The sequence below is a fragment of the Anneissia japonica genome, unplaced genomic scaffold (assembly GCF_011630105.1).
Source record: "Anneissia japonica isolate Jap-2015-1 unplaced genomic scaffold, ASM1163010v1 scaffold3334_len1275209_cov185, whole genome shotgun sequence".
NCBI classification, from domain to species: domain Eukaryota; kingdom Metazoa; phylum Echinodermata; class Crinoidea; order Comatulida; family Comatulidae; genus Anneissia; species Anneissia japonica.
The window spans coordinates 517,781-545,385 of record NW_022738561.1 but is presented as its reverse complement, the minus strand read 5'-3'; the positions used below and the strand labels follow the sequence as shown (position 1 = coordinate 545,385).

Genomic DNA, 27,605 nt, shown 5'->3' with positions numbered 1-27,605 from the left:
TGCAGTTGTACTTCGCAGCACTTCACTTGCAATTTGCAATTTCTAGTAATAGGGTAATAATATCGAAAATAAAGGTGACAACAACAACAACAATAATAATAATAATAATAATAATAATATGAGAAAAATACTAATAAAACGCCAATAACAACAACTTTTTAAATTACTATTATTAAAATTATAATACTAATAAATAATAATAATAATAATATGAATAATAATAATAAAAATCGAAAATTATTTATTATTTATATGATACTGTAATAATAATAATATCAGCAAAAATTTGAACAATATATAATGTTAATGCTAAAACTAATAATAATTATTAAAACTAACGGTAATAAAAACAACAATAATAATAACAATGACAACGATAATAACAGCAATAATAGTAACAATTAGTACAATGTAGTACCAGTAAATGACTTGTGGCTGAGTTGACTTGTGGCCGAGTTGATTTGTGGCCGAGATGACTTGTGGCCGAGTTGACTTGTGGCCAAGTTGACTGTAGCCAAACTTTTTGTGGCCGAGTTGGCTTGTGGCCGAGTTAACTTGTGGCCGAGTTGACTTGTGGCCGAGTTAACTTATGGCCGAGTTGACTGTGGCCGAGTTGACTTGTGGCCGAGTTGGATCGAATTCGTACTAAGCCTAGCTTAGGCCTTGTTTGTACTGTTTGGCTCTGTTAGTCTTATAAGGGCTAGGCCTAATGTTTAAGGAGACAAGGCTCAACTAATTAGTAACAAAAAATTGAAATTACAGGGGCATTTTCAACATTTATTTTGAATTTGCTTTTTTAACAATTTGGTTGAGTTCAAACATACAACATTACAATAATAAATCACCTTACCACAGGTCTATTCTTCTTCACCATAATTGTTCTTCATCTAAAAATCTCTTGACAGTTCCATCTCGTAAAGGCAAAAAGAAAAAAAAATTATCGTAAATGTGCCTTATTTTCTTTTCAAGCCCCTTTTACTTGTCGCTTTCAGTTCGTGATTCACCTAAATTGCTTTCTTTATAGAGAAATTTAAAAACTTATTATTACAGGAATGTTAACTTCTCATATTTCCTCAGCAATTTTAATAAATTTTGAATTGGTGCTAGGCCTATATAAGTATTTGTTATTATTTATACAATTGAAAATATGCATTTTATTACATTAGTATCAAAAACTCTCTTAAATTATCGCAATTTAGCAGAAAAAGAGCATCAACTAAAACATGGCATTGCTAACACAACTGGATGCACTCCATCTTGGAACAGTGGTTGAAGACACTATTGATCAACTGGCTGTTCTTGGAAAGATAATGCCATCAACCCTAGAGAACCGAGCAGATGCCAAAGAGGTCAGTCAGTACACTCCAAAGAATCTATTTACCCCTAGGAAAAATATTTTAAATGATATAGGGGATATTTGGTTACTCTAGTAAATATAATGCCCCGCTTTTAATTTTGAAGGCATAGCTTTATTTCAGAATTAGTTTATTCTAAAATAATGGAGTGGATTTTGATATTGGACATTCTGATTATACTCTCTTTACCAACCCAGACTTAAGTTTTTGTTTGCTCATTTACTCAATTAAACTGACTTTAATTTATTGTAAATTGTAGACTTTATTCCTGAGTGTCATCATTTTGAAGTTGAACAATTTAAGTAATTTATTAGAGTTTGTCTAATACTTTAATATGTAAAAACTACTTTACTTTATTATGTATTATTATACTTTATTATTTATATTATTATACTTGATTGTGTATGTAATGTAAGATTATGTAAAAACACTTGGTTTATGAGAAAAACATTTTAAAACAGGTCACTTTCATCAAGATAAGTAATTTTCTAATTTTTTTAGGAGACTTTCACAATTATCAACATTTTTGTGAGTACGCGAATATTTTAAAGTTAGGAGAATAATCCATAATCCATAACTTGCAGCGTCATTGTGCTGAAATTCATATGGGCTTGGTCTGTGACTACCCACCGGACATTACAGTATACAATTAGTAGTAGCTTCATTTTGACTTCTTTCCACATCTACCACAGTATGCAGTAGAGGATAGGTAGGGGGTGGGGGATTCAGATTCTTTTGTATGACTTCAAATATACATGAAATTATTGTTTAAGATTACTCAGCTATGTTTAAAAAGTATTATTTTTCATGATAATAATGATAATCGTGAGGTGACCACGGTCTCTCTCTCTCTATTGAGAGGGCTGCTTGAATACATGTGGATGGGAATTTTATTGATAGGACTGTGCTTTTGTATTAGGATACTGAAGTAATGTTCTGAACTTTTTTTCTGTAGATTGTTGGAGATGAAATTGGGGACATCCTTGAAAGCCAGCGTAATCTTGAGACTCGTTATGAACAATTGATCCTGAAGAGAGCTGAGTTAAGGGAAGGTGGGAAGAAAGATCAGTTGAGAGCCCAAGAAAACAACCAAGAGATTGGTGATGTCATCGGAGGGCTACGATTAAAAACAAATCACTTTTCCAAAGCCTTGAAACAGAGCCCTTTGACATCTGACAATTTAGCCAAAACACAGAAAGACAGGTTAGAATCCATTCCTTCATAAGTACTACTGTATTTCAAATTTATCAGTTGTTTTGAAGAAGTATAAACTATGTTGATTTATGGAAAAGTATTATTTACTTTTTGGCTGTACAATACAGTATGAATGCGATCAACTTTATTGCTATTTGTATAAAATATGAAATTGAAGTTAACATATAAGTAATACAGAATTGTACAAGACGAAGAAAATAAAAATAAAGACAATGTAAATAATATATACAAATATAAATTACCGAAAAATATATTAATTCAATAATATAATAAAATTGTTGAAAAAGGCCTACTGATTTAATAATTTATGTACAATCTTTTTACAATTAAGATAAAATATCAAGCAATATATCGGTTTTTTTTAATTATTATTTACAATTACATTTGATTAATAAAATTTACATTATTTAAGAATATAGTTTAAGATATTAAAAAAAAGGCCCCAAAACATATACTGTAGTTGCTACATCATTCAAATTTCACAACATATTACTGTATATGTTAAGGTTCTCCCAAAACATTTGAGCAAAGATTGTAACTACATTGAAATGAACCACTGTTGCCAACATTTTTCTGATTGTTACTACTGGTTTTAATTCCAGTAGCAGTTCATATTTCTTATAAACTGCTACTGGTTTTAATTCCAGTAGCAGTTCATATTTCTTATAAATGTTTAACTCGACTGTTCCTTACTAAGCTTCACAGTATTGTAATTGCTATTCATCATGTTCTCTTGCAGGCAATATGTTCAAGATATTTTAACTGCCACACTGCAGGAGATGCAGGAAGAGCGTTGCTTTACATCACTGGTTGACGCTGTTACGCTCGAGCAGGATAATAAGACAGAACTACAGAATACTATTCTTAAGTAAGAACTATTACAGATTCTAATTTTTAGGCAATTTTTATATATTAAAAATGTATTTATAATTTATGTACTGTTATTGTATTTTCATTCATGTTTAAGCTGGTTATGTTTCCACCAAGAAGTATGTTAAACTCATTAAACCCACCACTGAGATTTTATGAAAAATCCATTGTTTTGGCAAGCTATTTATTATAATTATTATACTCTATCAATAAAATAGGAAAATTAAAATATCATTCGGTTTTGTTTATAAACAATACATGTTTTATTTGTTTGTAAATATAATTATTTTGCTATTTAATTTGTTGATTTCCAGGAGCATAAAAACATTTTTTTTTTATTGTGTATGAGAGAGGGAGGTGCTTGTGTTTTTTGATTACCATATCCATTTTTTAAGTCTGTTTTTTTTTTCACTTTTTACTGTAATCAACCATCTATATAAATTATAACAAAATAAAAGCTGGTGATTTGAAGACAATTTTTTTTTTTTTGTAACAGAGAAGAAGAAGGGAGGAAGAGAATTAAGATGTTACAGCGGCAGATAACCAACATCAAGTCGGAACGTGAGGACGAAATTCAACAGCGAGATGAAATGATAGCTCACTTGAAGGACCAACTGCAAGAGATGAAAGCAAAAACCAACATGGAGGGCAAGTATGTACAGAAGGATGCCGAGGTCACAGTTCAGCAGACACAGAAACGATGCTTCCTTTCAGATAAACAGATGAAGGAAGAGATAGAGGTGAGGATTGGGAAAAGCTGGGTCATAAACCAGATTTTGGGTTCAATCAATTGAATGCATGTTGAGAGTGTAAACATCCTGAGATGTTCACTTTGTGGTTGGCTGTGATACATACTAAATTAATATCAAAGCTGTTTTTATTTATATATACAGTTTATTTGTAAAATATTATTTTGTTTATTTAATATTGGTCTACTAGCCACATAGTAGTTTCAGGTTTGAGGAGCTGTGCATCCATGATTGACCCTCAATATATATTACCTTTTTTTTTAAGCAATACAAGAAAATGATTGATGAAGAAGTTCGAGTGAATCAGGAGATAGAACAGTACCTGAAGACACACCAGCTGGTAAGTTTGTTATTGCTGTCTCACCAAAAAGTGTAAAATTGGGCGGTTACGTTCCTTTTTCCCCCAGTTTTTAAATATTCAAAAATCTGTATCTCGTTCACCGTTCCCCAGTTTTTTCTGTCTTAGAAAAATCAGTTCTACAACATATCAAAACATTTTTGGACCTCCTCTATTTCAAATTTAGAATTTGTCAGTAGGCCTAATAATAGCTTCATATGCTCCTTAATTATTTGTTTCTATTTACCCTACCTTTACTGCTTTCTAAACTTGGACTTATTATACTAGTCCATTATACATGAGAGATAAATTCTATTTTGTTTTTTCAATAGGAACTGGATCAGAGGGTTGAATACTGGATGGAAAAATATGACAAAGATGTTGAAGCAAAAACACATGAGCTGGACGTACTGAAGGCATCAAAGGCAAACGACCTAGCAAGGTTACAGGAACTTACTAAATTAGTGAGTGTAGCTCCTTTCTTGCCTAAATGTCTGATAATGGCAAACTTGTGTTATGGTGGTAGAAATGCTAGCCTTCCTATCTTAGAGTCAGGGTTCAAATCCTGCAATGTTGATGGAGTGGAGCTCTAGCTTGGGGTTTAAGATGTTGATCATCCCATCCTAAGGTCCTGGGTTCAAATCCTGCAATGTTGATGGAGTGGAACTGTGGTTTAGTGGTAAAATTCATGCCTTCCAATCCAGGGTTCAAATCATGCAGTGCTGATGAAGTGCAGCTATGGCTTGGTGGTTAACATATTTGCCTTTCAATCCCAGAACCGTGTGTTCAACTCCATAGATTTTATTAAATAAAGTTGAGGTTGATGATTTAGATATGCTTGCCTTTCATTGGGTCCTGGGTTCAAAGTCAGGATGTTTCTCTCAAAAAAAACAAAAAAAAAAAAACTCCACTTTACAAGCTGTCTACACAAGATCAAGTCGTATGTGACAAAAATGAGTGTGATATGACTTCACCATGCTCATATTATGAGCAAGTCGCAGGTATTTTTCACATATAACTAGTGCGGACAGAGCTACAATCAGCTTCACTGATTGGATCCCCATGATGGACCCTTCTAAGTTCTGGAGTGTCAATCAAACTTACCAACAGAACAGTGGGAACAGGGCTAGGATGATGCACTTTTTCCACAAATGCGCATTTTCGTACATTTATCTTCTTATGGGATCTTAGCAACAGGAGTGGAGCATAGCGACAAGCTCCATGGATATAAGAAGGTATTCCATGCATCCTTAAAATTATTTCATTTACGTGTTGTTTCAGTATTCAGACTATGAAAAGGTAGTGGTTGAAGATAGAGTTGAGAAAGAGAAAAAGAGACGGAAAGAACAACAAGAAGAGGAGGAGTTGAAATCCATTATTGCTGTTAGTATTCCGTCAAATTTCAACAATTCAATAGCTAATATATACAGTAGATATTTATCTTTTGTTTCAAATACCAATAGTGTTAATGTATTTATATTATTTGGTATCTTTTCATAGTTTGTGTTACACTAGATTATATAATATATTCATATTATGAATTTTGAGCCCCTGAAATCTAAAGTTAAGATGGTGACACATATATAGAAACAGTTTACTATACACTTCTTTTTGATGTGTTATCAATATATAAATTTATTAATTTTGTTTTAACAGGTACAATCATGGTGGAGGGGTGTAATGGTACGCAGACAGCTCGGCCCCTACAGTAAGAAGAAAAAGAAGGGAAAGAAAGGAAAGAAGGGCTCAGGAGGAAAAAAGAAGGGAAAGAAGAAAAAATAAAAAGTAGATCAATAACATGAAATTTATCAATTAGGTTTGAAGTATTCGGTAATACTGTAAATAAATACTGTACAATGAAAGATTCACGATGAAAAGTGTTTAAATTAATAAACTTTACAACTTTTACCATTTCAGGCAGAAATTCTAACTACCTGTACAGTACTGTAATAATGGCTATTGTAATACATGGCCGATAAGCATCTTATTGAAGGTTAAAATACATACACCTAAAATTAATTTCAGTGTCTTTATCTTTAAATCCTATCCAGTGCAATGGCGAAGATAATTGTCAGATTTGTTTGTGTTCTGTTTATATTTCTATTACCTTCCTACAGTAGTTTCAGCCACATGTTTATGTGTCTGTGTTGCCATCTAAAGAACATAACTGTAAAATATATGAAAATCAATGATATAATATGCTACTCTTTACATTCTTTGAAAACCTTGACAAAAATGGAAAATTAATTCGAAACTTATCTTGTGTTTATATTCACATTTAAATTTTATTTCACTTCTCACAATACATACATACAGTATTATCAAATTCGTATTTATTCATTAATTTAGAGTAACTAAATTAGCTTTAACCCACTTGTTGATTAATTCTTAAAATAGAATGAAATATAAAATGCTTGCCTTGTTGGCATGATATATGATAAATAAAAGCTACCATACAGGTATTATCTAAACAATATACAATGAATAAAGAATAAAGAACAATAGATTTCACCATTATGTACCGTTACAAGAAAAGCCTTATCCAAGTCTGCAGAACATTTCAACGACGAGGTTTACCCTAATGGATTTATCAAAATGACAATTCATCATCCTTTCTTTTTTTGCTGAAAAGCAATTTGCCAACAGATCTAACTGAAGGTGAAAATATCGTGCATTATTCAAGCATAGATTATTCTCATATTTTAAGTACAGCGTACACATTTTTATGAATAAATATACCTTGAATAAAAGATAATAATTTTATCTGTATATACTGTAAACTTCTTGCAATTCAGTATTTTACTGCCAGTTAAAGTTATTAAAGAAATCTAAATCTGAAATTTAAAATAAAAATTGTTTTTATCACTATTGATAATCAAAAATTATAGCCACCCAAGTAATTTTTTTTTTTTCATTTCAACAACTTTATTCAAAAAGGATAAAACATCATACACATACAAAACCTAGGTCGCATGCTTAGCCTGAACAACAGGGGGAAAGGCAAGGTAATGGAAATGCTGTACAGCATAGCAATGATTGTATGACCACACTGTTACACAACTTGGGCGGTTCGGGGAAAATTAATCATTTTATAAGCCAGAGACATTTGGCCTCAGAGTGCCACTTTAGGGCATTTAGAGGTGAAATAACCCAATTGTCCATCTTAGCCCTAATAATCATGGTGGACTAGTCTTGAGTGTGGCTCATCTGTCATGGAAATGCTGACTTTACTGAGGATTTTTTTTAAGACTATGGTATATATTAATTTTATCCACCCTCATCTGTAAATTTCTGTTGACTGAGTATCAGCTATTAAAGGATTACTCTTTGATGTGTTGCTCTATTTTGCTGAGTATGCTGGCAAGTTCCTTATAAAACTGTCTAATTTGCTGAGGAAGATTTCACTCTCAATTGCTTTATCTAATTCACACATTGGATTCTTTACAACATATTCCACATAAATCTGTAATAAAAGAAAAAAAAATCGGCTATTTAGTTTTGATATTTTGAACTTTTTATCAGTACTAAATAATTTATTAAAACTATATCTACGATAATGAGAATGGAGCTATCTTACTGAATGGAGATTAGACAAATTTATTCAAAATGCAACACAATAGTTTGTTTATAGATATATTTTTTTTAAATGGAGAAAATTTAAGTCTGAGAGTGCCATTTACGGCCATCTACCATAATCACAAATTTTCTTACGGTGGGGCTGAAGTGGTTCAGACCTTCCATCTGTGAAAGTTGTTCCCTGGGTAGGGCACCCTCTGTTTCCAATCCACCACTGAATAAGTGATGCAATTAATAAAAATGGTATCTTACATTGCTATATATTTGTTGAAGCACCTCTCTTAAACAGCCAACATTCAAGCTGGTGTTGATGACAAACCTCAGTCCACTAGGTGTTTCATAGAAATGAAGTTTATATGAGTTGGTACTAAAACTAAGGAACCCATCTTTACTGGTTTACATTATTAAGGATCAACATTGACATAATAGACATACTAGAAAATAATAATAATAATAATAATAATAATAATAACAATATTAATAATAATGAAAATTTTTAAAGTGCCGGTATCTGTTTAAGGGACAACGCTCATGGTGCTCCTTTGCAAGAAGGTAAACACCAGTTAAAGAACCAGAAAATAGTTAACCATATATCACATGAGCCATACTTGGGTGAGCGTCACTCTCTCTTTGTAGCCATGTATGCAGATACCCTACATAAGGTGTATGCTGGGCTCCACTAGTTTCCACCATTGGCCTGTACCTCAGGTTCCGCAACCATGCACCACTAAGGCAGCAATGCTGACCTGAGTAAGGTAGGTGTAAAAAATGAGTGAAGACAATTACCAATAATGTTAATATGAGTCAGTACTTAATATATAATTCATACTAATGACTCTGAGCTACTGTTGCAGTGCTATCAAACACTGCTTGTATTGTATTCCGGAGCTCTACAAATTTTTGATGAATGATTAATTCGTACTTAAAATGTATAACCCAATTTGCATTCAATCTTTAAATTCTTAACAAAATTTTTCATTAAAAGGATACGTATCAACTGGAGAAATTCTATTGATAAAAGATTTAATTGAGAATAGCATTCCATACATCAGTTTGTATTCCTGAAAAAAACAAAAAAAAACATTTAAATATTATATACAGTACTAATAATCAAATATGTATTAAATGCCAATGAATGTATTTCTAAAGTCTGTCAAATACAATAAAACATATTTTTGGTATTCCAAATAGAGTGGCTTAGTGGTTAAGATTTTTTTATTTATATTTATTATTTATTTAGGATTGTCAATAGCAAATATATCACTGTCCTACTTGTAGGCGACACAAGACAAACGTACACACACAATGCTGCTGCTTTGTACTTTAATACCTGAATAAATATAGAAATACTCTTGTAAAAAAATAATAAAATGACAAAACATAATAATTACTTCATCTTTTGTTATGCCTGATTGTTTCCTTCTAATCCATTCCTGGTAACATAAACATGTTCCATTGCGATCAAATATATAAAGGTTGTATATGGTCATACTGTTCAATCTTCACACTGCTCCTGGTTGAAAACAAAATATGAAAAAACAATTAATAAAATGAACATACCGGTAAACATAACGTAAATTACCAACAAGCCATATTGTAAATTTTTTTAATTGTGCGGAGGATATCTAAAAAATCAGCTGAAATTTGTGCGGAAAATAGGTCCGTGAAATTGTAATTGCTGCATAATTGCATTGGTTATTATATTAAGACTTGGTCAAAGCCTAATTTTCGGCAAAATCTGCGAGGAAAGTAGCCCTTATTTTATAAAATGTTCCAACGGAATTCTGCGCCAAATGTTTGCGCGGAAAATCCCCATGCAGGCTTTCTGAAAACATGGGCAGATTGCTATAAGCGGTCTTTAGACGGTCTTAACGGTTAGCTGGCTATAATCGTGACGTCGCTACTGGTCTATGATTATAGACCATTGCTATACCGTGGTCTAACCAGTTAGCCGTCTTAAATTTTAAAGCCTACTCGGAGGAGGCTTAAAACGGTCTTAAATCATTTTCATCATGGCGTTCTGCTGATTAATCTAACAGTGCAATGGCAAGACGTCCTAGATCATCAAAGTCAGAGAATCAAACAACGAATACTCTGCACACTCCTCAGCGTCTGTAAAAATAGATCTACGCCGTTTATTTACGTTCATTTCGATACATTTGCGTGCGTTGAGCAAGCATGACGTCGCCCTAAATCTTCTGTTACCAGGGAGTGCTTGTTTGCGTTTCAATACTCAAAGCGGTCTTAGGGAAGACTGTTTTATAGCAATGGTCTTTAGAGGAATGACTTTAGTAAGACCGTGATAAAGCCGGCTTTATTCGAGGAGTTAAGACTACCAGTTAAGTCCAAGACCCAGAGCCCAGCAGGCCTATTTGTTACTCATTTCTTGAGCTCGCCATAAGTTTGACTTGCGTCGATTTACCTAGTCCTGGACCCTGGCCAACCTTACGATACGTGGAATTACACCACCACAGTTCAGTGAGCAACCTTATGGGCATAAGCTTCTAGGCCTACCTAGCTAGACTCTTCCTCCTAATAATAATGATGCCTTACAGCTAAGCTACGCCTCTTGCTTGCAGAGACAGGAGTAACCGCCGGGCTATGCCTAGCTAGGCCTAGGCCTAGGCTTAGCTAGGCTAGCTAGCCTAGGCCTAGCCTAGCTAGCCAGCCTAGCTAAAATAAATACCGTCGAATCATTCTGACAACATTCAAAAAGGCAAGGCCAGAATTTGCAAAATTATTGGCTATTTCTCTAAGACCAGTTGACTTTTGCGATAATAATAAGTGAATATTTATTTAAAATTATAAATGCTTATGAAAGCTAGGCCCACCAACCTCTACCTAGGCCTATACTATAGGCTATATCAGTCTCAAAATTTTGGATGTGAAAACGTCTCAAAAGTTTTCCTCGTCATCTACAGAGGGCGCTCTTCCTGGAGGCGTTTTCAAAAACCATCCGGTTGACATTGTTGGAAGTTTTTGTTATGGTTTTTATTGACTAGAAAGTGCTTAAATACTTATCATATAAAGTATTTAGTGTCTACATTCAGGTAACTTACATTTTCGTGGTAATAATTAATCGAAAGGTGTATACGGGTTTTTGTTTTTAATCTTAAAAACTAGTCTAAGCTAAGCCCGTAACTAAGAGCCTAGGGTATGCTGCACAACAAGTCAAGACAGGTTAACTTGCCTTGTTTGCCGCTGCTGCTATAGATTGGGCCTAGCCCTAGGGCATGTCTGGCCTGTACTCTAGGCCTAGTAATGTGTAACAGTTAATGGCCTAGGCCTAATCCAATGGTGCCTACATACTGGCCCAAGGCCTAGGGCCTAGGCTAAATTTTAATTGGCCAGGTGTGATTTAACCTACTTTCTACTTTTTACTGTCCACAAACTTTTCTTTTTAAGCTTATTAGACCTAGGCCTACTGTATTTATTTTTTGCTGTGTCGGTACCGTATTTTATCTTCCGTTACTGAAAGGTATGGTAAACTGCATCATCCAATAAAATGCCGCCACCAGTGGTGTAACGTCATTGTTCATGAAGACTTGTGATATCGCTCACTGAATGCAGAGGAAGTTGGTGAAGTAACATTTGAAGTAACTGTTGTGAATGGGTTCACTTTTGAATCAATGCCACCCATCATATTATTGTGCACCCAGAATACAAAAAAGAAAAATACAAAACAATAAAGAAGATACTAAACCTAAAATTTTACGAAATATTTTTATTCATAAATCTGTAATTATTAGTTTTATAATTAATGGAGTATTCAATTTTGATTAATTTCACAAAGTCACATTCATATTCACATGTGTGGTTATAATAGAAACAATAGGTCATGCCTATAGCAATGTATGAAAATGAGATGCAAGGAATTACATTGACTCTTTTAAATGATGTGATATTATTTTAAAAAAAGAAAAGAAAAAACTCAAAAGTAATGTAGTAGACTTTCACTTTAGGTCAGGTCAAATGCTATATCGGATAAAGGTAAAATACTTAGGCCTTATACTGTATAGAATCTGTGATTGTACTGTCCTTTCTCAAGTCATATGAAAGCATTTTATTGGATAATGCAATTTACCATGCCTTTAGCAAATGGAAGTTAAGATACTGTACCGTATCTCTAGCCACAGCGTTAATTTTTTTTACTGTACTGTTGCTTGATGTTTTGTAAATAAATTCTTGCTTCCTTTTTCAACAGAACGTAATGGCTCATGGCCTGTCCGAAACTGAAATGATGAGTGGAATAATGCCACTCAATCGACAAGCCCAGTTGGCCTACAGCAATAGGCACCTTGACTCAATTTCAACTAAACTAGCGAACCTTGAACAGCGGCTGTCAGCAGATCCACGTCCACATGAATCTCCTACACGTAGGTCAGGAAATGTTGCATCATCGAGCACGACAAGTGTCACCGAGTCTATTGTTGCTGGGAATGTTTCCAGGAACCTGACACCATCAAGGCACACTGGTGTGTCTGTTTCTCCATCGATCCGTGGTTCAAACAGGAAATCAGAGGATCACAACTACAAAGGAAATGAATATTCATATGGGACAAAAGAGAAGGCCAAGAAAGAATTATTTACAAGTAGTTTCAATGATATGCCTACAGAGAATGAGGTAGCTATCATAAGAAAAATTGTATAAATTTTTAAATCAAATAATATTATTACAGTACAGTGCACCCTCCAAGTCGACACTCCTCTAATTCCGAGACACCTTTAATTCGACACCAATTTTTCAAAGAACCAAATAACAATCTTTAAACTATTACACTAAGCTAACCCTCTATGTGGAGACCAAACCACAAGACCACCCCAAATTTTCGGGTTCCAAAGGTGGTCTCGAATTAGAGGGCGAACTGTGCTTAGGTTTCTTTGCTTAACATTTTTACTTGACATTAGTGCTCCACAAACAACATTTATATTTCATGTTATTGTCATTCTCGTGTCATTATTTCAAACTTCTTTGTTCATTTTAGCATCACCGTATCCATGAAGTGAGTCAAGACATTTCAAAGATGGAGGAAATACGAGAAAGCCTGCATCACATAATCTCGCCTATCAATAGCAGAACCACCTGTAAGTGCTTGTAGTTTGGTTGGTTAAGGTGCTTGCCTGCCAATTCCAGGGTGCTTGGTTCATATCCACCTTGCCTAGATTTGTTTAAACAAGGTTGTATGTTATTCATCGCAGTATGACTAGGTATACCCTCCAGGAAGTATGAAAAAAACCCTCCAGGAAGTATGAAAAAATAGCGTGTTTGCCTTTTTTTTTGCAATGATAACTGCAGGATTTAGTACATTCTAAAGCCCTGTCCAGGCTATCAAATTTTATTTGACAAAAACATGTGACATGCCTAAATATGGTCATGATGACATCACATCATGACCATATATAGGCACATCATTACTATATATGGGCATACAACGGTTTTATGTCAAAGAAAATTTGGTAGAGTGGACAGAGCTTTACACATCCAATTTTCATTGTAGAAAGCTCAGGATAAAGTAAATACTTTGATGAATTTTACCAATTTGTTTTATATGAGCTATGTCTATACATATTCTTCTTTCAGACCAAAATGAAAATGTTAATCATGGTGCTAGCTCCCCTGTGAGTGACCAGTTTAGCAATGGTTTCCATGACAATGAGCGTCAAAATGAATCACTGGAGAGTATGAAAACTGAAGCACTGTTAAGGTACTCAGTTACATGTAAAAAAAATACCCACAGAATATGCTCAACATGCCCAATGATGATCTACATGAATACCCACAGCATATCCATTGACAGGCTACAAGCTTTGTTATTGATACCCACACAAAAGTACTGACACACAACATACCCACTGACAGACTTCATGAATACCCACATCCAATGGCAGGCTACAAACCCTGTTATATATACACCCACAAAACACCCACCACATGCATGTCCATATTTTTCCCAATATTCTTACAAAATATGTTTATATACAGTACTGTATATTAGTGTCTTTAAAGAAGTTTTTTTTTCCCGTTTAGTATGAAGCCGCATGTGTCCCCCGGCTCCTTGGACAGTGGTGTTGTCTTCCATCGAGGTGCTCTCCAACAGCGGCATGCATACGTCCCAAACTCGTCCCTAATCACCGAGAACCAGATCCTAAGAGATAGCCTAGATGGAGAACGATACAGGAGAAAGGTTGGTAGTAGTTATACCATTTTCTTCTGATTTCTTTCTCTTTTATGCACATGGCCAAGGATTATCAATAGCGACTTAATCATGATCCTATTAGATAGTTGGCAATCCCTTCTCATGGCAAACATAAATACATGATGCTTTGCATAGACCAAGTCTCGTAAGAAGGCTTAAAGAGTGGAGTTGTTTTGGTCATGAGAAAAATGCCTGTTACTGTGACAGGAATTGAACCCAGGACCCTGGGATTGGAAAGCAAGCATCTTAACCACCAAGCTATTTAACTCCAATAAAGTATAATTCCACTCCACTTCATTTCACAACACAATCACAGCTGAGTGTTTAAATCAACATCTGAATTAAATCATGGTAAAGGTTATCTTTATTCATTCTGGAAAAAACAAAATTACAATGCTCATTGCTTACATGTCTTAATTCTTAGAATTGCAAAAATTTTTAAAATACAGATAAAATATTAAAAAGTACCATACAGAATAATAAAAAGATAATATGCTAAAACTACTAACTGAATCATGGACTGAAATTAATTGATTTGCCACTGTCTAATCGCTGCTGGTAGAAACGCCTGCAGATCTCAATCTGCAGGTGCTGGCAGTACAGGAATCTATTCCATGCATTTTTGCAAATTTATACAAGGGAACATATTGCATGAGTAGATTCCTAATTTAATCTTCTTTTTTTCAAAGAAATTTAATTTTGTTCAATGGCAAAATCTGATCTTATTAATTGCAGGAATTTACATTAGGAGTATGAAGGAATGCAACGGAACATAATAGATATCCCTGAAAATAACTGTATACATTCCTAATTAATTTGTTTTTAGCATCCGAAGACTTTTCTTCTTTGCTAAATCTTACAAAAATTTCCTTCAGAAATTATCCTGCTTCTACTATGATTTAAATCAAATTAATATATTTTAATATTATATAATTTTGTCTTTTTTTCAATCCAATTTTTATCTCCCCATCCTTGTTGGCACCCCTTCCTTCGACCACCTTTTAGCATTGTGAGGAGCAAATAAGTGAGTTACAGGCCAAGCTGCTAGAGTCACAGCAGCAACTTGCTGTAGCTGTCTCCACAGATAGAAAGAAGGATATTATGGTACAACAGCTGGACAAGGTGAGTCTAGCAAAAGCAGTACGATATGCTACGATATAATTTATTTCAACCGAAAGAAAATTAATTGGCGCATGTGTATGGTTCTCTCAACATAATCAAAGAAACCTAACCAAACTATGCATCATGGGGGAGGGAAGTTACTCCTCTAAGGTCCTAATGACCTGCATACCCCTACCCTAACCTAACAATGCATTATGGGATAGGGAAGTTACTCACCTAAGGTCCTAATGACCCACATACCCCACCACAATTGACATTTAGGAACATTATGCTATGTCAACAGCTGAGATGAGTGATTTCTCTCATTTTAATATTTTTATGAAATTATGTTGTTTATTAAAAGGAAGCTAATGAATAGGAGCTAAAAAAGGCAGATATCAAAAAAATATAACCAGTCATTTATTAACATATTGAACTATTTTGTTTTGCTTGTAAATGTTAACAAATTGTCTTTTTCTATTAGACTTTAGCAAAGGTTGTAGATGGATGGAAGAAAAATGAAGAAGAAAAAGTAGCAATTATTGCAAAAATGAAAGGAGAAAAAGAGGAGGCCGAGAAAATGCAAGAACGCCAAAAACAGGTGAGAATGACGCCCTTTCCAGAGTAAAATGTGGGACATGCCTAAATATAGTCATGATGACATCACATCATGACTATATATGGGCATACAACAGTTGTTTGTCAAAGACAATTTGATAGTATGGACAGACCTGAATATATAATATTAATATATTTATATATTTATATATTTTATATTTATTTAGCGCATTAATGCCAAGACATATGTTCGTTACGTTGTTACCCTGGAAATTGGGTCATACATTTATGAAACTGGAGAGTAATATTCTATATTGTTTGTCAAACAAGATGCTCAGGGCACTGGATGTGTGTACCAGTAGCTCGTTATTCAGTTATTTTCTTCAGCCCTAAGAGTCACTTTGTGTCTGTGCTACACAGTAAACCGGTACCAGCAAGTCTTGTCTTGTCTTCATCTCAAGAAACAATATTGCTCTTCACTATAACTGATGTTGACCTCTATTACTACAGAGATTGTCAGAAATATAATAATTACTAGGAAAAATCTTAACACTGAAACTTGGCTTTAAAAGCATTGACAAATGTAATGAACTAGTGTGAGGTATGGGTCAATGCAAAAATGTTGTCATTATGAACTGGAAATGAAAACAATAAAAAAGTTAAAGCAGTAAGTCTTGGGTTTAAATCCAATGGCAAGATAATTCCCTAAAAAACTATTCTAGTCATAAATAATCACTTATTTTCTTCCCAGCTGCTGGCTACATTTGAGAAGGATTTGGCCCAAGCCGTTGACCAGCTCAGCAAGGAACAGCAAAGAGCAATTCGAGTTGAGAGAGATAAGCAAACTGAGGTAAGAGTATTCACACCCCTGTAAAGGAAAATGGAATGTCCCATAACTCAAAACTTGTACAGCATTTATACAGCTTGTTCAAATAACTTAATTTGGTTTATATTTATGCATACTGATTTGAAAATTTGTTTAAAGTCAACCAAAACTTTAACGTTTATGTTTTGAAACGATATCATCGTATCTTCATCAGTCAGTGCAACTTGCTAAATGCTAGTTGTCTTCCCTGTTGTTGGATGGTGTTCATGTGTTAAAACAAATTTTCAAATCAGTAATTATACTGCTGATTAAAGTATTACTGTATATTGAATTAATTTGTATTTTTTACAGATTCAGGCATGTAAAGAACAAAGGGAAGAAAGTTTACAGTTAGTGCAAGAAGAGAAACAGAAAAGGCAAGCTTCTGAAGAAATGAAAGAAGATTTATATAAACAGATAAAAGATCTACAAGACAGAATTGCAAAGGTAGTACTGTGTATACATATATTTCCTCACAGATATGTTTGGTGTGCTTAGAATATGGAAGTTTAACATTCAAGTGCACATTTCAATATATTGTTAGTAAATTTGGAACAGTGATATTGTAAAAAATGTTATGGTTCAGTTTTGTGATCATGAACATTGAATTTCAGTTGGAATTTGTATCCCATAGTATTTTTTTTTTCTTTCTGTGACAGATGTCAACTTTATTCACACAATCAATTCCATAGTTACAAATTTTTTTGTATTCTTTATGCACCACTGAGAAGGAATATGGGGTGAAGTATATTCCTTGGATAATAACTGGATGCACTGACCATTGCCGTAGACTCTTAACCAGGACATTCTAAAAAAATAATAGAACCATCTTTCTCAGGACTTACATGCCATTGCTAACCACATGCATACATCCTCATTCCCTTATCACTGATAAACACTTTTGAGAATAAAAATATTCTCAGAAGAATGATCGCTGATTTATGTAAATTGTGTAGTATAAATTCCTGCTATTGAAATATTCTCGCAATGAAATTTCATGGAAATAGTCCTACATCAGTTAAAATATGGTTAATTTATATTTGTTGTACTTGCTTGTATCTAAGTAGAACAGAAATGATGTTTGTATGTTTTTTTTCTCCATTCTTAGGAAAGGGATTTGAAATTGGAAATACAAATTAAATTGCAGAAGGAATTACAGCTTTTGAGTGAGAAACATTTAAAAGAATTAGAATCAGAACAGGTAAGTAAATATAAATAATTATTGATATGAATAAAATTATAATTTTAATAACATTATTATTATTATTATAATTATTATTATTATTATTAGTAATAGTAATTTAAAATAATTATAAATAATATTGTAAGTTTTCAGAACAGGTAAATAAATATAAATGATTATTGATATTAATAAAATTATAATTTTGATAACATTATTATTACTATTATTGTTATTATTAGTAGTAGTAATTTAAAATAATTATAATGATAATAGTTTTCTATGAGAATTTTTAGTTTGTGGAGGGTAATATTCGACATGATGGCTTTAAACATAATAAAAAACTGCATGATAATGATAATAATAATAATAAAGGATGATATAAATGTCCAAAAGTAAAAAGTTACTCAGAAATCAGTTATCATAATGAATTCCCTTTATTATCCAAGGTAACCAATCATTATCTCTTCCAAAGGAGGTTATGTATTCACTGCTCTCTCTGTTAGCAAGATTATGCAAAAACCAAGGAATGGATCATACAATTTACTGGAATGGTACATAATAATCAAAGAAAGAGACCCTTAAATTTGTTGAAGAAAGGTCGTGGTCATGGAAATTAAGTTTTTTACCTTCGACCATAAAATAATATAATGTTATCGCCCTCGTATTCAGGCATAGAATGGTGGTATGCTGCAGCGACGTACGATTAAATTATTTTTTTAAGTTTATGCTGAAGAAATTGATGTGCCTGAATACAAATAACAATGATATGGCCTATCATACCCAGCCTGCATAATGTTTGGTTATTCAGGCACAGGTCGGTGGTATGTACACTATGAAGTGACTGCTCTTAATATTAATTGATGTTTGCTGTTATTCAAACGTATAATCTCTTCAAATTTTTGTAGGTAAGTTCTGCTGCTGCACTAGAAAAGTCAACTGAGGCTGAGGAACTTGTCAAGACGTTGCATGCTGAAATGATGGAATTGAAGGAACAACTGCAAGATATTGAACAAGAAAAGGTCTGTAATTTACTTGCAGGAAAAATTAATTACTATACCAAATAATTACATTGTATATTGATTGATTATTGTATTAATTAATTACTATACTAATTAATTACTACATTGATGTATTATAATTGTAAAGTGTAAGTTAACAGTTTCCTTGTGTTTAATATGAATTAAATATTGTGTGATTGAATAAAAAGAATTTCAAAAGGTGTAATGGTTTTAAAGCATCTAACAAAAATTTGGATACTAAAATATATTTGCCATTTTTTGTGTTAAATTGTGTGAGCTCTTGATCCAGTATGAATGCTTGCATGAATTTTTGCTGCATTATTGTTATTTTTCTCAATATTGTTTTTATTTCAACTTCTTTTCATTGTCATTGGTTTGTATGAATTTTTTTTCTAAGGTTGAAATACCAACAGCATTATAGATAATATTTAAATAATGCTAAAATACACAGTAATACATAATATAAACTTATAATACATTTAAAGACAATAATTGAAGATAACATATGTTTAATAACAGAATATTTTCCTACAGGAGAATTTGAGACTAGAGTTAGAAATGCAGGCAGCAAAATTTGAAGCTAGCCGACTCCGTAAGGAGACAGAGGCACAAACGGAGGTCGAGAAAACAGTCGCAAACAGAATGAAGGAATTTGAGTCTCGAATGCAACAGGAGCAGAAGAAAGTACAAGAGTCTCATCGACAGCAAGTACAAAATTTATTAGAAGGTCATCAGAAGGAGATAGAGGCAATGGAAGCAAAGACACATGAGGAGTTACAGAGCATGACCGTGAGATGGAAAAATGTTGCGCAAGATCTGCAACAGAGGTTAATTTCATAATATTTATTTTTTTACAATTAATTAAATTAGATTTTTACTGTTAGCCTTATTTTGAAATCAAAATTGAAATTTTAATTCTTGGGCCCCAGGGACCACAGTGCAGTACCAGTACTGACACTTAAAAGATAAATCGTCCCATATCCAACCTAACTCCAGGCAACACACAGTGGCTACCACCAGTTTAGGCGACTGAGCTATGCTGCTATCGCCATTATTTGAGTAGCCAAGTGATCAGACACCAATTTTTAAACAGATGCTAGTTGGTTTTTGAACAAGGGTCTTCATTGCAAGAAACAGGAACTTTACTTAAATCTCAGACTATGTTTTGATAAAGTCATTAGTAAGATTTCACTACACATGTAGTACATCCTGCATCTATAAAATACCACCACCATACAGTGGTGTATCAAGGAGTCTTGAAATGGGGGCCCCCTTATGGGTGCACGAAATTGAAGTGGGGGATATCGGTTATTAATTGAGGGGGAGCTAGCTATGCAAAATAAGGTGATAGGTGATTTTTTTTCTACTTGAGGGTAATTTTTTTTTAATGGGGAGGGGGCTACTGGCGACCCTGCCCTCCCCCTTAATATGCCACTGCATCCATACAAGTTTCCTCTGACAGTGTCTCTGATTTTCCCATGATTTATACTGTAGTACATACCATACACATAAGCAAGTCACAGCTATTTGTCACATAAAACTTAAACAGAGCTTAAGACATCATTCAAATTGTTTAGCCATTTTGCATATATCCTGTTTTCTTGTAATTGATGTTAATTTGCACTAAGCTGTAACACAACATAAAAATGATCGGATGTTTAAATCATGAAATATGAGTGCGATTCTTGATAGTTTTTAATCACACCTACAAGAATGACTATAATTTTTCACTGCTCACTGATTACCAAGAACAAGCATCTTAAAGCTTCATTTCCCCCTAGTTCTTGCAACCTAGAACCTCACCAAATTAAAGGTTAATTTTATTTAGACATTTTCATTTATTCCTTTCTTCCCTGTTTTCATTTATCCAGGCTTGATGACAGTAACATGGAAATGAGCTCTTTGAAGCAAAGACTTGAGCTGGAGGGTGGACATTATTGTGACATCATTGGGCAGTTCCAGAGGCAGTGCCAGGAATTGATGCAGTGGATCCAGGTACTCAGGAATCCAGATGATCACAAGGTATTAAAATGATTAAAAAACATCCAACAGCAAGCAAAAAATATTTCTGATGCCCTAGAAATAAGTAAAACAATAAGCCTTCTTGCAGTTCTAATTGCGCATGCCTATCTCAAAGGTCATGTCATATGGGCCCTCTTGAACAGCCACACACTCTGCAAATATCATCGATTGAAAATAAATCTGTTTAAAGAAGTACATAAATCTGTATTTTATTTTTTCAGGAAATAAGAAATTATGATACATTCCAGAAAAATGGTTAGTTTATCTTAATTATAATATTTTAAAAATGTAGTTTAATATTTTATGTCATACATAACTAGAAGGCATGAGAATGAATTGTTTCTTAAAATAACACAGTTTTCTAATAGGGAAATTACTCCATATTTGCATCCATATTAATTTATTTATAGTTTCAAGGTCGGGTACCAGCAATTTAGCATGGACTCCACCAAAACAATCATATCCTTTGGCCTCATCATCACCCGCTGTCAAGCTGACCAATCAGATGTCAGGTATTTACACATCTTCGGCAGGGGGTGTTACCAATGCGACAACACATCATCATCACCCTCATGGGTACGTGCAAGAACTCCCTGATGTGCGCATCACACAGGATAAATCTAGGATGGAGATGTCGTCAAACTACCCTAGTAGGCAGTCAGTAACCTATCCTGCCCTGTCCGAGACATCCTCGTTCAAGCCTCTGCAGTCAAGTCACTCTAGTAGAGTGTCGGTAAGCCAACCTGTCCTGTCCGAGACTTCCTCATTCAAGCCCATGCAGTTAAGCTACCCTAGTACGGTGTCATCAACCCAGCCTGCCTTGTCCGAGAATTCCTCATTCAAACCCCTGCATCCTCAGTATGATGATCAGCAAACAAGTAGTTTTGGTAAGTGAAAACTTGGTTATTACTGTACTGTACTATTTACGTCTCATTCTGTATTGATAAAGAGAATATTAATAATAACAAATTAAGATTACGTATTATTTATTATTTATTAATTTGTTCTTTATATTACGTTACCTCTTCAGTAAAATGTTACTGTTCTTCCAGAGGGCTCAATATGAATACAACATTAAAATCCCATGAAAAACAACACAAAATATCAAAAAACATTAAAATAGAAGAAAGATAAAAAAGAATTACCTATGTATGAAACTTGTTTCAATTTCTTTAAAGCTTTTATATTTGTGTAGTAATAAAAGTATTTAATTAATTGTTAATTAAATACTTTTATTACTATACAAATATAAAAGTATTTAATTAATTGTTAATCTATAGTACTTGTATTATTATTTGGTTTTGACTTTTTTCCCACAATTCTATTTTTTCAGTTAGTGAACAAGAACATGAAACAGTAGACCGAATTCCCGAGAAGGAAGAAAGCCTCACAGATCTGTCAGTAGGCCCCCTGGAATCAACCGTGTAAGTCATACGTTTATTTTTTATGCTTTACAACAACAATAAAAGTCTATGGGACTGATTGTTACAGGATCGATGTTGTTCTCAAAAATTTATCATGAAACATTGAAATAATCCAAATTAAGCAGTCATGCAGTGGCATATTGTTCCAGTACACCGGGGTATCCCCTACCTGTCTCTTATACACCCTCTCCCCAAAAAGGGTTGCTTCCCAATAACTACCTCATATCACCTTACCTCACTCCCCTCATTTAATAATCGAGCGCCACCTTTGCTTCCCCCTCCCCCCATTTCAAGACTCCCAGATATGCCACTGTAGTCATACAAAGACATACCATTTGTTTAATCAGCTATATCTATTTCTCAAGTAATCTGTGATGGGTCTTAAAGGAAGAAAATTCATGCCAGGTTTAACGTGTTTTATTTATTAAAAGAATGCCACTGACTAGTTTCTGATCAAGGAATAGTTGCTCCAAAGTCACGGTCAAACTTTATTAATCCTTCAGGAAAAAATTTTAAAAATATCAATAGATATTACAATTATTGCTCCAAAATTACCTTTTAAAACATAAATTATAGTCTAATTTCGGTAAGAATAATATAACAGGAATCTTATAACTCAGTATTTCTTATGCCACAACATTGGAAGCTGTTATCCTTAAGAAATGCTTTTTTTTTTGTTGGATTTTTGCAGGATAGAAAGGGATACTTATAACACACTGACGGACAAGTTTCAGAAACACACCCAGAAACAACAGGAGCTTCAACGCTACATACAAATGGTAGGGCTTCTATGGTATGATTTAATTTAATGATTTAGTCCCCGGGTCAAGGATTTCAAATATTGTAAAGATCGCGGTCTTTACATGTAAGCGGCAAATCCTTCACCATGACGAACAAGCAGAGAAGACAGGAAGTGTGCTCATTGATAGAAAATCTACTTACTATTTTTAGTAAATGTATTTTTCCTTCACGTGTGCCAAGGAATTGTATTCGCTAAGTTGTTTGATCCACGAAGTGTGAAGAACATCACTCACTGCCATTAGCTAGATTAAATTTGTCATGTTCACTACTTTTCTGCCTGTCTGTTCAATCAGTTTGTAGTGACAATTGTACTATGGACCATACAATTGTTTTATCTTAACTTAGAGCTTTTCTTAATCATAATTTTGTTAATTTTCACCTCAATTACATAGAGCGCTGAGCCCTCAGCTGTTTTAAATCACTTGTTATGTGTCGTATTGAAGAATAAATGTATAATATTTTAGAGCATCGTTAAAAGCATTACTATTTCTACATCTGATTTCATAATTTTTTAATCGTCAAACTAGTGTTCCTCTGTTGGAATGGACAACGATGAAAAGACGATGATGAATTTATAGCTGGCAGTGGCACGAATTTGATACTACCAATGGTTTGACAATCAAAAAATGGAATGATAATAATAATAATAATAGTGTATTTTTATATAGCCCACATATCCATTTAATGTAAGATGCTCAGGGCGCTTGATATGTGGACTAGGAACTTGGTCAATGACTTTCTTCACCCCTAAGGGCCCCTTTGTGTCTGTGCTACCCGGTAACCCACCACTGGGGCTGTCTGTTCCAGTACACCGGGGTATCCCCTACTCGTCTCGAAGGATGTACTAGGTTCTTTATAGTACACACGAGCCATTCTATACGCTGGGCCTACGGTTTATAGTCCTTATCCGAGAAGACTAATGAGCTTATGGTTGGCACTTGGCAGTGATGCAACATTTTATATCAATGGTTTGACAATCAATGAATTGCAGAATCCCAATGAAATGATGATGATGAACTTATGGTGGGCAGTGACACAAGATTTGACACCAATAGACCGAATCGGCGACTCCAGCTATTGCTGGTCACGTGACATATAGTGGGCACTAAATATAAACATCCACATCGTAAACCGCAATGCGCTCATTGAACACAGTATATTGAGAGAGTTATGTTTTTTAGACAGCGACCCAAAGTAAAGTAAAGCAGTAGGCCTATGTTTTTTTTAAATAGTGATTTATAATTACTATGGCAATCTCTGTACATAGGCCTAGGCTGCAATGTGAGTGTTAAGCCTTGACCAGGGCTCGGAGCAGGGAGGGAGTTGCTATGCCTTGACTATATATTTATTTAGTCGAGTACTGTAGGTAATAAAATAGAAAATAACCCTTAACAGTACTGATTGCTCAACCAAACTTGTGACACAGGCTGGTGATAATTATAGGCATGGTTGTTATGGTGCATCCTAATGCCAGTATGTAATAATAATTGTCATATGATGATCATTATCCTTGGCAGTAACTTCAAACATCCTATGATTTAATTTTGGATTTAAAATAACTGTAAAATAATACTCTTGCAACGAATACATCAACAACAAGGCGAAGCCATATTTAATGCGCTGTCGTCTCACGATCTCGATAGATGTAAACAAACCCTAATACCCACTATAAGTCACGTGACTCGAGCCTCCGATTCGGTCTATTGTTTGGCAATTAAAGAATGTCAATGGGGCCCACTGATCAGCCTAATGTTGACAGTGACACATTGATGCACAATTCTTCAAACCTTAGGTCACTAGCAATTATAGGTTCATCAGGATGCCTCATTGGATTTGCCAATTGTCAAACTCGTTGGTGTCACTGCCAATCGTAAGCTAATAAGTGTCCATGTGTGGATTTCTTGATTGTCAAACCAATGGTGTCAAATCTTGTGTCACTGCCAATAAACTCATCAACGTTCCACCGTTTGGATTTGGCAATTGTCAAACAAGTTCAAATGCTGCTGAAGCTGAATAAATCTCACCTGCCAAGAATTAAACCAATCAGTTTATGCCAATTGCAATTAGCCAATCAAAATTAAGTATCCTTATTAGGTTTTTTCCCTATTATCTGCTAGATTCAATTTGATGATTAGGTTATGAAAATGTGGAACAGCTGGTTTGTATTTTTCTAACATTCTTGTTTTCAGGTAGATTTTAGATAAGTCATCTTAACTACAACTATATGTAGTATTTTTAAAATGAGTGATGAAAGTACTAACTTCCTTCTTTATTTTATTTCATTTATTCATTTTATGTGTTTCCACTTGATAAAATGACAAAAATAAATATGACATAAAAGTAATACTTTAAGTATATTTGCTGTAACATAACTCAAAAGTGGGTCCCACTCTACACACTGATACATTCTTACCCCTCTACACTCACTGTGTTGTACAACAGTCGTATGGCAGACAAATCCACCTTTGCTCTCTGTGAGCGTTTGACAACCTGCTCCCTGTAAGCCTTAGACCGCTGATTGTCAGTGGCAGTCCGAACGGTTCGTCATTAAAAAAGATCCATTGCGCACACGTTGAGGCTTTATATTCTTCGTAGAAATGCATCGGCCGACGACCGTCGCATGCAGTGAGTTCCCGGCTTGAGTAAATATTTTGTTTTTCTGTATTTTGCTAACTTATGTCTCTATCCAACAATATCAAAACAAAACTCAACAACTCTATTTATCTCTATTTTTGCATTTAGTACATAAAAGAATACTCAAATACCTTTTTAGTTCTCAAACAGGACTATTTCCCTTGGTGGTGGACTCGAACACTGATCAGTTGGACTGGAAAACTAAGGCTTTTCAACTATGCCACATGATTTCATATCTGTTGTATAGTAATTTAGTAATGTTGTGTAATTGTACCTGAAAATTCAATTCACAAGTTTTTTGAGAATGTTGCCATTCTTTTTTTCATTTAGTTGCTGGAGAGATCGCCAGGATCCCCTGTCCTCAGTAAAGATGCTGAGTCACCCAAAGACATTTCACCATCGCAGTCTACCAACACTGCAAAAGGTAAAAGCTTGCCACACTTCTCTCCCTTAACCATGTATTTAGAATTATTGTATGAAACTACATTCCTCTCCAATTATCGAATATAAATAATAATAATATTATTGTTTCTAATTTTCATATTGACTTTTATCTTAGCTGACAGACTCTTGTAGCTGTAGAAAAAACTAAGGATGGGTGGTAGACATTTTAAGAAAAGTGTATTATAGCATTGGTGGATTTTAAGGATGAGCAAGGTGGTTAATAAAGCTGGGTGGCTCGCAGGATTTCTGCAGTGATTTTAAATTTAGTACGAGATACAACATATTTTATTTGATAGTGTGTACAACATGGTTTTCGATGTATGAAATACATTACATAGAAACATATAAACCAATTTAAAAAATTATAAAAAGATCATATAAATAGAGTTTAAAAAGAATTTAATAAAAGTCCTTGCACATAAAACGTTATTAAAATTGAAGTTAATAACGGCTATGTTCTCACACAGCAGCTAATGGTTAGCAGGATCCTGATCCTGCTAACCGTTAGCTGCCGTGCGTCCGTGCGAGAAAATCTCGATCCGGATACCAACAATATGATGATCGAATCACTGGCCAATAAGAAACTGGAAATTGTAAACGCGTACGTGTGATTGGTTGATGATAGAAACGCCCTCAACTTGCTAACCGATAGCGCTTGCTAACCGTTAGTGTATCCGGATACCGCTAACGGTTAGCGCGAACGGTTAGCTCCCGATCCTGATACAAGGGCCCTCGTGAGAACCAGGCTTAGAAGTTCATTCACATGTCATGAATTTCTGATGAACAATATTACTGATACTGTAGTATTGCAAGTATTGTTCAATTATATTTAGTCTTTAAATATATTAATAACCTTATAAAAAATATAAGTATTTCATATTTGATCTGGTCAATATGAGCAATACAGTCTAATAGTTTTAATTGAGTGTTTTAACATTTGTGTAATGATATCCATAAAATCATGGCTCCTACAAATATTTTGAATAGTTTTTATTTCATATTAATATTTATAATTAGTAATGTAGGTTTCTTTATCTAACTTGTCAGCCTCGCCTCATTTTACACCTACGTGTTTGATGGTATCCTAACATTATAAGGTTATAGCTTATTATATGTTATTCTTAACCTTCAGCATTTTTCGTTTTTGTCCTTGGGCGGGATTTAATAAATTTATGAATCACCTTTTAAAATCCTTCCTTTCCTGAATATTCTGCCTCAAATAATCCATTATAAAAATCAGTTCAGGGTGAAATAC

The 27,605-nt window shown here is 34.1% G+C and overlaps 3 protein-coding genes across 5 annotated transcripts in view; 2 read left to right on the top strand and 1 right to left on the bottom strand.

Annotated features, from left to right (window-relative positions):
- LOC117117617 (dynein regulatory complex protein 9-like) overlaps positions 1–6,984 on the top strand; it is an 8,351-nt gene extending 1,367 nt beyond the window's left edge. The window contains exons 2-9 of one of the 2 annotated variants that reach the window (XM_033261983.1): positions 1,200–1,349; positions 2,311–2,558; positions 3,310–3,438; positions 3,937–4,180; positions 4,455–4,529; positions 4,859–4,990; positions 5,808–5,909; positions 6,183–6,984. In XM_033261983.1, coding sequence (XP_033117874.1) covers positions 1,224–1,349; positions 2,311–2,558; positions 3,310–3,438; positions 3,937–4,180; positions 4,455–4,529; positions 4,859–4,990; positions 5,808–5,909; positions 6,183–6,308 — 1,182 coding nt within the window. In that variant the 5' untranslated portion in view covers positions 1,200–1,223 and the 3' untranslated portion in view covers positions 6,309–6,984. The remainder of the gene's footprint in view (positions 1–1,199; positions 1,350–2,310; positions 2,559–3,309; positions 3,439–3,936; positions 4,181–4,454; positions 4,530–4,858; positions 4,991–5,807; positions 5,910–6,182) is intronic. The other variant, XM_033261984.1, reaches the window with a different exon arrangement.
- Positions 6,985–7,340: 356 nt separating this feature from the next.
- LOC117117619 (trafficking protein particle complex subunit 1-like) lies at positions 7,341–10,986 on the bottom strand. 2 transcript variants are annotated; one of them, XM_033261988.1, is made up of 5 exons: positions 10,968–10,986; positions 9,494–9,617; positions 9,093–9,163; positions 8,355–8,493; positions 7,341–7,989 (listed from the first exon to the last, which is right to left on the bottom strand). In XM_033261988.1, the coding sequence occupies exons 2-5, from the start codon at positions 9,590–9,592 to the stop codon at positions 7,867–7,869; spliced, it is 432 nt and encodes a 143-aa protein (XP_033117879.1). In that variant the 5' UTR covers positions 9,593–9,617; positions 10,968–10,986; the 3' UTR covers positions 7,341–7,866. The 2 variants fall into 2 exon arrangements, with proteins under 2 accessions (XP_033117879.1, XP_033117878.1); XM_033261987.1 differs by lacking the exon at positions 10,968–10,986 and adding an exon at positions 10,789–10,935 and having other exon boundaries at positions 9,494–9,615.
- A 38-nt stretch (positions 10,987–11,024) lies between these two features.
- LOC117117616 (zinc finger CCCH domain-containing protein 13-like) overlaps positions 11,025–27,605 on the top strand; it is a 27,875-nt gene continuing 11,294 nt past the window's right edge. The window contains exons 1-18 of the mRNA XM_033261982.1: positions 11,025–11,152; positions 12,307–12,726; positions 13,088–13,187; positions 13,684–13,807; positions 14,131–14,287; positions 15,305–15,421; positions 15,885–16,001; positions 16,710–16,808; positions 17,136–17,270; positions 17,932–18,024; positions 18,912–19,025; positions 19,560–19,852; positions 20,897–21,047; positions 21,269–21,302; positions 21,458–21,934; positions 22,381–22,471; positions 23,163–23,250; positions 26,237–26,330. Coding sequence (XP_033117873.1) covers positions 12,313–12,726; positions 13,088–13,187; positions 13,684–13,807; positions 14,131–14,287; positions 15,305–15,421; positions 15,885–16,001; positions 16,710–16,808; positions 17,136–17,270; positions 17,932–18,024; positions 18,912–19,025; positions 19,560–19,852; positions 20,897–21,047; positions 21,269–21,302; positions 21,458–21,934; positions 22,381–22,471; positions 23,163–23,250; positions 26,237–26,330 — 2,698 coding nt within the window. The 5' untranslated portion in view covers positions 11,025–11,152; positions 12,307–12,312. The remainder of the gene's footprint in view (positions 11,153–12,306; positions 12,727–13,087; positions 13,188–13,683; positions 13,808–14,130; positions 14,288–15,304; positions 15,422–15,884; positions 16,002–16,709; positions 16,809–17,135; positions 17,271–17,931; positions 18,025–18,911; positions 19,026–19,559; positions 19,853–20,896; positions 21,048–21,268; positions 21,303–21,457; positions 21,935–22,380; positions 22,472–23,162; positions 23,251–26,236; positions 26,331–27,605) is intronic.